The sequence below is a fragment of the Dendrobium catenatum genome, unplaced genomic scaffold, assembly GCF_001605985.2.
Source record: "Dendrobium catenatum unplaced genomic scaffold, ASM160598v2 original_scaffold_4309, whole genome shotgun sequence".
Taxonomy (NCBI): domain Eukaryota; kingdom Viridiplantae; phylum Streptophyta; class Magnoliopsida; order Asparagales; family Orchidaceae; genus Dendrobium; species Dendrobium catenatum.
Genome location: NW_021322770.1, coordinates 391,610 through 403,824, shown reverse-complemented (window position 1 = coordinate 403,824; position 12,215 = coordinate 391,610). Strand labels below are relative to the sequence as shown.

General features: G+C 39.9%; 1 protein-coding gene across 2 annotated transcripts in view; it reads right to left on the bottom strand.

Moving 5' to 3' along the window:
• Positions 1-9,660, bottom strand: part of LOC110107304 — an 18,512-nt gene extending 8,852 nt beyond the window's left edge. Inside the window, exon 1 of one of the 2 annotated variants that reach the window (XM_020837529.2) lies at positions 8,869-9,660. In XM_020837529.2, the coding sequence (XP_020693188.1) occupies positions 8,869-9,519 (651 nt within the window). In that variant the 5' untranslated portion in view covers positions 9,520-9,660. Of the gene's footprint in view, positions 1-8,592 lie in introns of those variants that run through there. The other variant, XM_020837528.2, reaches the window with a different exon arrangement.
• Positions 9,661-12,215: the final 2,555 nt, after the last annotated feature.

Below are 12,215 nucleotides of genomic sequence, written 5' to 3'. Positions count from 1 at the left end.
GGCGGGTTGACCCGGCAACCCGCCGGGTCAACCCGAACCTGACCCGTTTTGAAATCGGGTCGGGTCCGGGTCGGGTTTTCGTGTCGTGTCAAATATTGACACCCCTAGTTGTAATCATTAACCGCGTGGAGCCGTTCGACCAAACCATAGGTTCTTTGCGGAGCCATCCGGCCAAACCACCGATTAGATGACCAATGTCACGTCCTTACTGGCAGGAGACAGATTGAGAATAAATCCTAATAATATTATCAACCAGACATTAGCTCTTTCTAAGTTGAAGAAGTTTTCAGATTTATCCACCTCGACAAACTATTGTGGAGGATAGATAGGTTTTGTTTTAAAGTGTTTGATGATTGAATTCAATTTTAAATATTTCAGGTTTTGATTTTTAGGAGTTTTGAATTTCATGGGCATTTGAGAGGCATTTTGAATATTTGGAATTATACCATCCGGTTGAGATCTACGTTCAACACGGCCATTAGTGGGGTGATATATATGCATTTTTATTTTGTCTAATTGAACCTTGTCGACCTTGTTTACTTGCCGAAAGATTATCGGGTTTGTTGTCAGCTATATGCTTTTATTAATGAATTTTTCTTGCTATAGGCCTTAAAGGCCGAATATAAATGTATTAAGACAAACATCTCGATCGATGATTTGACCGTATATTTGTTTGATAGTTCGAGATATGTTAACTTCTATCTACTCACATAGAAGGATCGGGTTTGAACTTAGATTTATCAGTTGACCCACGTAGCATCCTCAACGTCACGTGTGTACTCATAACACATTTGCCGGAGCCCATGCGGGTATTTAGTGGGTCATTTTGATAATTATCTGTTAAACCTTGTCGACTATGTCTACTCGTCGACAGAGGATCGGGTTTGTTGTCAGTTGTATGCTTTTATTAATGAATTTTCCTCGTTATAAGTTATGAAGGCCTAATATAAACATATTAAGACAAATATCTCGATCGACGTCGTGATCGTATATTTTTTTAAAAGTTCGAGCCATGTTGACTTCTATATATTCGCATAGAATGATCGGGCTCGAACTTGGATTTATCATTTGACCCGCACAACATCTTCAAACATCACATGTGTACCCATAACAAACTCGTCAGAACCCATGCAGGTATTTAATGTTCATTTTTGGCAATTATCTGTTGAACATTATCACTCTATCTAATTGCTGTCAGAGGATAGGGTTTGTTGTCGTCATTGTGTCTTTACTAATGGATTTTCTTGTTATAGATCTTGAAGGTCTAATATGAACGTATAAAATAAATATCCCGGTCGATGTCGCAACTGTATATTTGTTTGATAATTTGAACCGTGACGACTCGTATCCAATCACGTAGAAGAATTCGGTTCGAACATGGATTCATTACATGATCAGCGCAGCATCCTCACACATCTCATATATATACATGGCATGCTCGCCATGGTCCATACGAGTGTATGTCTTTGCATGTACTTTGTATAATACATTCGTGTAGTAGATACTTGCATGCAGTGCAAAGTGCATAAATGACATATGCTTATTGCAATGCAAGTACGAGGGCATTTTAGGATATTTTTCACTGATCAATTGTGCGGGCAACTGTCATTTGAATGCATGCAACGTTTTATTTGAGAGCTCGTAGAAGCTTTCTGTCTGTTTGTATGAGTGTTGGAGATCCAGTGGTGTGACGCTACATTATAAGTTGTTTGTTGTTTCATGCAGATGGGCTATTGTTGAGAAATTCACAAGATTTCACTTGACATTTTGCACACGTCTTATGTCTGCTTGTATGCATGTTTGTTGACCTCGAATTTGTCAGAACATTGGGTCAAAGGGTTGACCTAATCAAATTGACCAAGTCAGATCTTAAGACCACCTTTTTTGGGTTCCATGGGTCAGACCAAATCTCTTGAGCTCAGACCCGTGCTCTGGTCAACCTGGTTGACCCAAATTGACCCAAAACCCCTTTTCTTAATTTCAAATCAAATCCAATCAGTCCCTTGGCCTAATCCACTTACCCCTTGGGTCAATTTGACTAGGTGGACAAAGTCAAGCTTTAATTTGGTCAACCCAAGTCCTCCTTGGGTCAATTTGACCTATTTTGGTCAAATTGGACCCATTTATTGCATTTAAACCCTTCCTATTGATCCCTAGAAGAAACCACGGCTTACTCAAGTTAATTTCCCTCCTAATTGATCTTGGATTGGATCTAGACTGTTGATCATTGCTCCAATCGTTTAAATACCCTTTTTAGGGTTCATGAGGGAGGACTTTTGCTCATTCTCTCTCTATAGTCCTTCTCAGCTCTTGAAATTTTATGAGAGAGCTCCCACGACATCCCTCCACCTTTCCCAACCTAAACCCGATGCCAAACTCTCGCCAGCGACGAGATCTCCGGCAAACCGAGATCAAATCCGTTCTAAGGCTATTTCCCATCGATCCAAGTAGAATCAAGGCTTGAGTTCAACTAGGAACTTGTAAGATGATAGTCTACAAGCTCAATCATGCAAATAAATCGAAAATCCAACGATTAGATCTCTCAAAAACTCTTAAACTAGGTCACTACACTTAGGGTTAATTAGCTTTACGAAAAGCGCTTTTTAGATCGCACCAAGCATTCCCCATGAATGCTCTTCATGTATAGAGCCTAGGTTTAAAATTTTGTTCGATTTGGTTAGTCAGATAGAAAGAAAGAGTCCAAAAAACGATCTAGGACACCTTCCATTGCATGCATGCTCGGAACGTTTTCTGGGTCGTTGATCTCGTGATCAACGGCCCACATCGCATTATCCTGCGGTCAATTATAACCGCGCAGGTGAGCTGCTGCGAAGATCTCTGTCCAGCTCAATCGTGGCCGTTCATCTAAGACGGTGGAGGATCAAGTGGCTCCCGCGCGTTGCTGAGTCACTTAAGTAAAAGACGTGTGGGCCCCGCCGCCGCCTTAATTATAGGGCATGATTGCTGCCGCCGCGGGTTTCCGAGCTCGCCAATGGGAAGATCACTTGGCGCCGCCGCTGCCAAATTAGGTTTAACCATTTTTAAAAACTATTTTAAATGATTTTAATTATAATTTTCTTTAATAAATAATAATAAATTAAACACTAAGCCCACCTTAGATCTAGGATTTGAGGCTACTACATTGGGTGTTTTATAGTATGTCAAAATATTGAGTAAGTTCATTTTCTTCAGGGACTTTAAATCCTACTTATCCGCGTCATTTAGATGACGCCACTTATATACTTTCTCTCTGGATGTTTTGAGTGTATGATTTTCTGTTTCTCCTCAACTGCCTCAGTCCCTCCGAGTGTGGATGTGAGCCTTGTATGTTGATTAAGCTACTTGAGCATGTTTTTTCTTTTGAGTAGGATTTCCTAGTCTCCCCTTTGTGTGTCAATCCCTTATCTAGGAAGAATAATATTGGATTCTTAATCGAGAGTTTTCTCAGTCCCTAGGCTCGAAATATAATTAACCACGGGGGATTGTGCCCGTGTGAAACGGAATTCCACAACAAATAAATCCCACTCGAGCTGATGTATCGAGTGGGAGAAATCTTTTGTTTTGATCAGGTCGTATATATTACTACCCGTTGGGGTGCGCTGGCGAGAGTCGATATACCCAATGATTAGTCGTATGTACGATCTAATCTACCCTTCCATTGGCCTGTTTGAGAGGAACGTGGAGGCCTGCGATCGTCTCTATCCCTCAGGGTGGTGCGGTCGTATACCCTCTACACTCTGCAGCCGGCGGTATCCTTTCGGAGGTCCACAATGTTGTGGATCTAGTGGGATGGCGCTATATTAAAAGTTGTTTGTTGTTTCATACAAATGGGCTGATGTTAAGAAATGCACAAGACTTCACTTAAGGATTTGCATGCACCTTCTATTTGCTTGTATGCATATTGTGGATTCGGTGGCATAGCACTATAGGTTATTTGTTGTTTTATGCAGATAGATTGTCATGTACTAACAAGTCTCCTGCAATGACTGCAGACACCTGTATTTGTTGCAGTTCTTTCATATCCTCTCACAGATAGCATGTTAAGTATACCACCGGTCTTCGACAAGGGCCTATAAGTATTTGTATTTGCCACACATCATCTGCTTTAGCCTGTAGATGACTAGTACATTTTCCTGCCATTGCATGCTCCTTGATTGTAAGGATACTGTAACAACCATTGTCTATTATTGATTAGCACTCGTGGGGTTATTATACATAAGGCAAATCCTCTATCATTACCGGCAAGTGTTTGCATTGATCACATATTGCACTGTGTATGTTTGCAAGGAGTTTCACTATTTGTAGGGTTTAATGTGCTTGTTTATTTGTTGACATTGACGATAAGATGTTGTGATCCTCTTAAATATGTTCGTGGGTAACTGTCATACCAATAACATACATAGCACTATCATTCACATACAAGCTAGTGTATTCATTTGCGTCTTGTTGTTGACTGTTGATTGTGTTACTTTCATTATTAATTTCTTTATGTACACTAGATGGCAAATTGTCATGTTCGCTCATATATTGGTTTCTTGCATTTACAGGAGACCAGTGTGTATACTTGCATATTGCTCAGCATCAGCTATAGGGGTATCACTACACTCATTGTGAACCTCCCATACTTTATTCACAAGCACATCGTTGCACCCTTCATGACCTTCTGGCGTATATTTGTAAGATGGTAGCCCAACACTATCATCTACCGACAAGTTGGCATGTTTGCTTGCAGGTTACTTGGTACTGATAGTAATCGATAGTAAAGAGGCTATCTCATTCACGACTTTCTTGCTTTGTTGGTAGATACGTGTCTCCCTTTATTTGCATATTAATGTCAGCTGCAAAGTGAGTTTCATTTGTTATTAATCTCCTTATACGTATTGGTTGGTGAGTGTCTCATTTGCTTGCATATATTTCAGTGCTTGTGGGAACTATCGTACGCATTCCCAAGACAATTGGCATTGGTTGTAGGGGGATTTGTTACATTTACAGTTCATATATTGTCATTGTTGCTTTTTAATATATGTATGCACTTATAGGCTTGTTATCTTTGCTTATAGGTCATATACCACATTCAATGCAACTCCATTATCTATGATTGCGGGATTGGATGCAATTGCCTGTTGTCTTGATGTTGACCATAGAGCATTATTGCTTTCATTGCACAACTCTTGTCGCCACTCATGGATATTTCATTATATGCATTGTTGTTTAACATGTTTGCTTGTATAACTTGTTGAAATTTGCTTATAAATATTCAAATGTTGTATGGTAATTAATCTTCATGTATTGAATGCTTTGTTTTCCATAAATCGAATGTTCATTCATTGATGTTCATTTTCATAGCTAGAATTGTTGTTAATCATTTGCATTTTAATCATGATTATGCCTTTTTTTAATTAAATGTTTGGTTCCCTCCTGTCCATGTTCAAGTCAAGTTCAAGCTTTGACCCTTGCTATTTTGCTTAAATTCAGGTTCTCTATCAATGAAAAATCCAGCAACCTCCTAGCTATCTCCACCGTTTAGGGAAAATCTGAAAGTTTTGGCCTTCCTATCACACTATAAAGAGCGTGTATGATAATTGTTGGACGACACCGCGATTGTGATTCTTCAACCCCCTCCACGCTATGAAGAGCATGTACGGATCTTCGATGTACCTATTGAAAATACACAATTGCTTTTCCCAGTAGGCACTCAGGCGCATACGAGTACTTAGAAGTGTACCCGCCATGCTACAAAGAGCGTGTACAAAGCCTACCTCCTTGCCGAAAGCGTCGCGTCAGATTTCCTCCCATCATGCTACGAAAAGCATATACAGGAGGTCGCCTGGCATGCCGCGAACACTGAATGCAGTATTTTGAGAGCTTTTGGGATTTAGGGACATTATACCTGAGCGACGTGATCAACAACGGTGTAGGCGAAATGCAGACTACACAAATCTCATATTTTTTTTTAATTATTTTCTCTCCTTTTTTATCTTTTTTTTTTTTAATCTCCTTCACTCTCCTCTTTTTTCTCTTTTTTTTTTAATATTAATGGTTATTATGACAACTATCATCATTATTATAATGACTACTAATAAAAATTGTTCTAGCAATTATCATCGCAATTAATAACAAATTGTAATGACCATCAAGCACAAGCAACGATAAAGAATATGTAATTGCAAATGAGAATTTTTTCCTTTTTACCTTTGTGGGCTATTTGGGATTTTTGGATCAAGTTGATTTTAAAATGATCTTGGGCTGTTGAGTTGAAAAGGGATGGTATAGATTATGAAAAAGGAACATGCAAATGGGTTGTGAAAAGGAAATGGCAGAAGCTCTAGACGGATTTATTCTGTGAAGTTAAAGGCCTTCCCTTGATATCGGTGTTGAATCCCCTATTATCACCATATGGAATTCCTTCCCCAATTTGTGGCCCCATCTATTCGCTCATGAATCCTTCATGTGTTGGGTTCCTTGTTTGGCTGCCAGCTAAAAGTTGATAATGCCACCTCTGTTGGCTCTCGGCCCTCTCTAGCGCATGTCTTGGTTGAATTGGACATCACTAAAAACTATCCGGATAAAGTGTGGCTCGGCCTTGATAAGTTGGGTTACATCCAGAAAATGCAAATTGAGGTTTTCCCTCCATTTTGTGAGCTCTGTAAAGCTATTGGGCATGTAAGGGGGGAGTGTCGATCTTTGTCCTTTGTCCCCATTCTTGTTACTTCTGCGAATCCTATTAACCTTGTTAGGAACGAAACTGATGTTATGGAAAATGTTGTTAGTGAGGGAAATGTTGTTGTTGTTTCTTCTAATCCGTTGGGTCCTTTTAAACCTTTGGTGGGTAATGGGGTCGAGGTAGCTGGGGTTGTTGGTCCTCCCTCGGGTACTTCTGATGGTGGGGCTCATGTTATTTCAGTGGTTCCGATTGTTGTTGATGGTGGGTCTCCCATTGTTTTGGTTGCACCGGTTGTTGTGTTGGTTCCTCCTAACCAAGCTGTTAAGGACATTGACATGTCGTTGTCTATTGTTAGGCCGATTGTTCCTTCTTCTAGTAATTTTGTGGAAGGGGGTTTTGTTCTGATGTAACTCACAGTGGTGAGGTTGTTGAAGCTGGTGGATCGATTCCTTGTTTACTTAATCTGGTTATTAGTCCTATCGTTTCCCCTGACTGTAATATTGTTGTTAGTGATGGTGAAGCAGAATTTTCTTATGAGGATGTTTCTTTTGATCCTGGGAACTATGATTTGTGTTCCATCTGAAGGTGGGTTATTGAATCTTAATTTTTGTGAGAGTGCTAATGCTTATGTTCTTAAGGGTGATGATCATATGGTGGGAAATGGGGGAATGGTTGATGTCACCATTTCAGTTATTTCTAATGTTGCCTTGCTCCCTCACATATCTTACAGTTTTAGAGATTATGAGATTATGGATGGGGATTGGTTGAATGTTGAATTTTCCCCAACTGATGGAGAGGAATTTGATGAAAATTCTTTAGATTCGAGGGACAATATTGATCTGAGTATTCTACAAATTACTGACGGTGCTCTTTTTCTTAAAAATACTAAGAAGAAAATGCGTAAATCAAAGAAGAAATGAATTTCCATCCGGTTTAGGAATAGCTGCTGCTTTTTCTTCTGTGTTATGGGTGGTTTCCTCAAGTGCGTGTGATATGCTTTGCGATGGTTTTCTCTATTGGATGGTAGTTTCTATGTTGGATGGTGGTTTGTTCTGGCCTATGATGATGAAGTTTTGGTGTGCTACCTCTTAGGCCTAGCTTGTTGGCAACATTGGTGGCCTTTTGCGGGTTGGATTGTGGACTGTCGCACTTCGTTTGCTGCCTCCAATGGAGGGCCCTTGCTTGGCTTGAGGGTGGGTGTGCCCTGCCTCCTGAGTCTAGTTCTTCACATTTGTGTCTCTTGTAATCTTAATTTCACTTTGTTTTGTGTTTGGCTTTCAGACTCATTAGGTTTCTTTTTCCTCCTATATTGCTGCTCTTGGGAGCTTTAGCGAGCCCTTTCTCTATTCTGTCATTGTATCCTTTTATCGTTTAACATGGAGGCCTTTTGATTTAAAAAAAAAAAAAAAAATCCCTCACCCATTACCAACTATAGTGTGCACCAAAGCACTAGATGCAAGAAAATTATTGCAACCATTGTAAGAAAAGCATAGGAGGAAAACATGGGAAACACAGGAGAAAAAAAGTCATTGTAACCACACGTAACAAAGGAATCTCATAAGACAGAAGTCAGCAAAGCCGCATGGAATAAGAGTCCAACATTTTATGGAAACAACTGAAGTCTACATGCTTCAAAAATATTCAAGGCACCTGCAGAGCACCTTTGAAGAAGTGTTTTGAGGCACAGGACATAGCTTGATCTTCTCACACAAAATATGACTCATCACATCGTGATCCATGATGAAGGCATCTCAAAACAGAGCAAGATATCGCTTCTCAATAAATATAAAACAAATCATAGCATGACAATGATCATACATAACTTTTGACCTCAATGACGTTCCAGCGTATCCATAAATGTTTACCACATTTAACTTGTCCGAGACTCCAGTGATGCTCCTTCAAAGGTGATAACTAATCTCTGATGATTATGTTGATTGTTTTGTTTTGCAAATTTTATACCGGAAAACTTAAAATCAAGGGCTTACATTGTTGAAAGGCGTATGAGACGCCGCGCATACAATTCAATGCTTTTGCACCTGATTAGTTATATGCATCTAAAACAACTGAAATCAATATGAATGTAAAAGAATGAGAATACAGTGAAATAGCAAGAAAGAAACTCGTTAAAGTTTCGTTCCATTATTATTCTTTCTCATAACAACCAAAGTCATCGGAGATCCATCCAGAGTAAAATTCCTAACCTCAACAATGCTTGACGTTTTGAAGAGCTTCTCAACGTGCTCCACACCATCCTTCGGCTCCCAACCGTCAACTGCCAGTACCGTGACGCCGGCGTTCCGCACTGTTCGTTCTATCTCCTCCACAAACCGCCTGGGAAACAGGGCAGCGGCGAAACCGGTGCTGAAACCGAGATCGAAAACTCCATCAAAGAATGGGAGGTTATGTGGGTCAGCACGCTTGACGAGCGGCGGGAAGTCGATGACCTCGACCCCAGTAACGTCAACAACGCCGGAATCTTGGAGCGCAGCAACCTCGTGGCCAGCACCCGCGGAAACGCAAAGAACGTGGGATGAATTGGAGAGGATGCCAAGAGAGCGGAGGGACAAGAAGAGGGAGGAGAAGGATTGGACGCGGCGTTGGAAGGCATGGGTGGAGCGAAGCTTATGGAAGCGCTTTTCTGGGGGTATAATGTCGCGGGAGGCGGCTTCACATGAAGAGCTAGGAAACGGTGAAAGGGTTAGGGTTAGGGATTGCGACTGGTTTCGTCGGTGGAGGAGCGAGGGATCGCAGGAGAAGGAGGAGCGCGAGAAGAGGTGGAGGAGAGAGAGTGTGGCGATGGCAGCGAAGCAGAGGGAGATGCGATTCAGGAGTCGTTCAACGTGATCCTCCATCTCCGGCGAGCGCCGGCGGTGGCGTTTACAGAAGAACGGGAATATTTATCGTAATGGCGATCGTCTTAGCCAAATTCAGATATCCAGCGGATTGTGCATCTTCATCTATTTGGTTGCCATTGGTAGCAAAATAATTTTAGGGACAACCATATTTCGTCATTTGTCTTCTATTAATTTGAGGAATTACTGTATGCGGAATCCGAATGTAAATCATCATGCGCTACATCACTGGATGTACTGGGCCCCGAAGTGCATCCGTTGATGTGGCAAGCTGTGATTGGAATCCAAATGCATTCGGATTCCGCACACAATAATTTCTCTATTAATTTTGAGTTGCACCACACAAAATAAAATGTTAATGGGCATTTATACAGATAGTACTTAAAAATAGTTAAATTACATATCTAACACTAAAAACTTATCATTTATTCACAATACTGAAATCTTTAATAACATCAAAAATACATTACATTGTTGATGATACATAAGTTGTCAGTCTTATCTCGATACACTTCTCACAAATTTCTTTACACAACATATGGGTAGTTAGTCCTATCAATACACGTTCGAGTGAAATCGTATTGTGGCTTTCTCAACTTTTCTTCTTCCTCAACATTTTCCTCTGTCAATTATCTTTTGTAGCAAGAAGTTTTTCGACTTCTGCACTTCTTTCTCGTTAAATCGTACATGTTGTCGATCATGTTGAGCACCCCCCCTCAATGAGATCTCATCATGCTTACTCTCTTTCTTCATCGTCAAAGGCTTCAAAACAACATTACAAGAAAAATGTAACAAAGTTAACTCTGTATTTGAAATAAGCTAACTCTGTTCATCTAAAATATAGGTCTTCCACATCCAAATTCGGCCCATTTTAAATTATGAGCTAGTTTTTTTTATCATTTTTGTTTTTTTTTTTATATTTAACATGAAATAAACAAAGTTAATATAGTTAAAAATATTTATTTTTTGTAGATAGTGGTGCCAGTGGTTGTTGATAGGGCAACAATGGAAGCTGATGAGAAATGGTGCTAATGGTGATCGCTAGCGTTGCTGGTGGCGATGGTCGTCAATGGTTACTGGTTGCAATAATAATGACGACAATGTTGATGACCAATAGTTATCATGTATTTAACATTAAACACACTCAAAATAAAAATAAAATGAAAAATCAAACATAATATTATTTGTCGATGTAATGGTTGGCAAATCATAATATTGTACCAACCATGGTTTGTGGTTCAAGCAAAAATAAAGCTGTTTATAGGGTTCGGACCACATTTGACAATTAGTGGTCCATGGTTATGCGTTGCCTAACCAACCATGGAGATTTTTGTTATGAGCCTCTTTTGTTGAACATCAATTAGCAGTGTAAATCATAGCGATTTTTATTTCTGAAGCTTCATAGGGTTTATTATTAAGCAGTGTAAACTCCATTAGCTTGCTCTAGTGAGCTTTGTCGTGACTTCTATACTTTCGCTCCAGCAATGCCTTTCCATAGCACTCTCAGTTGCAACTTCTCTTTCTTTCTTATGTTGGTGCCATCGATGTCTTGCCCTAGCTTAGGCTTCGTTTGGGACAGTTTTTTTTCTGCTTCCTAAAGCGACAAGACTAGTGGTTTGGTGATGCACAACATCTTAGATAAAATAGGCCTTAGGAGTAATTTGCTTATTTTGTACCTATTTTCTGGAAGTTTTTAGAAGTTTCTATTGCCAAATATATATGTAAGTTGCTTTAGGAAGAAAGATAAGAATGATATTTTTGGAAGATTAACAGTAATTACTATTCTTTGATTTTCTTGCTCTTAGGAGCAATTGTCTGTGATGATTCTTAAATGATCTTCCCACATTAGTTGGTATCAGAGCCTTGGGCTCTGCTATATCAACCTTTGATGTCAATTGGAGTTATTTGATGCTTTGGGAAGACCATGGATGAAGACAAATTGTCAACGACGTTGAAAGCCTCTACCGGCCGGCAACGACAAAACAATTCTCCCCCGATGGAAACCATAATGTCAAACATCTCCACGCACGATTGGCCCATCCGTGACCTTAGCTGCGCTCCTCATGATCGACCCACAACATCGATATGCCCTCCTCATGATCGCCCCACAACATCGATATGTGTCTGTTCCCTTGCTTGTTAGTCTGCACAAACAGCCACGTCGCTATCTACGCAAGTAATTCGTTTCGAAATTATCTTCTTCAGAACGGTATAATTCATCAACTTAGTTGTCCGCATACGCCTCAACAAAACGGAATGGCTGAAAGAAAACACCAACATCTTCTCGACACGACTCGTACTCTACTTCACGCAGCAAACTTACCGGAATTTTTTTGGGCAGAAGCAATTTTAACGGCAAATTACTTAATAAATATTCTTCCTTCATCTTTTATTAAAAATCAAACTCCTCATTTTCGTTTACATGGTTTTAATGTTTCTTACGATCATCTTCGTACTTTTGGTTGTTTGTGTTTTCCATGGACAAAACCTTACACTCCAACTAAATTGTCTTCTTGCTCTCAGGTTTGCATTTTTCTCGGATATTCTCCTCATCAAAAGGGGTATCGATGTTTTAATATTGATCACAAACGTGTTTATACATCTAGAAATGTCATTTTTTATGAAAGAATCTTTCCTTATTCTACTAACACAGCCCTCTAATTTTGGACAAAATTGCTAATTCTTCGCCTTTACTT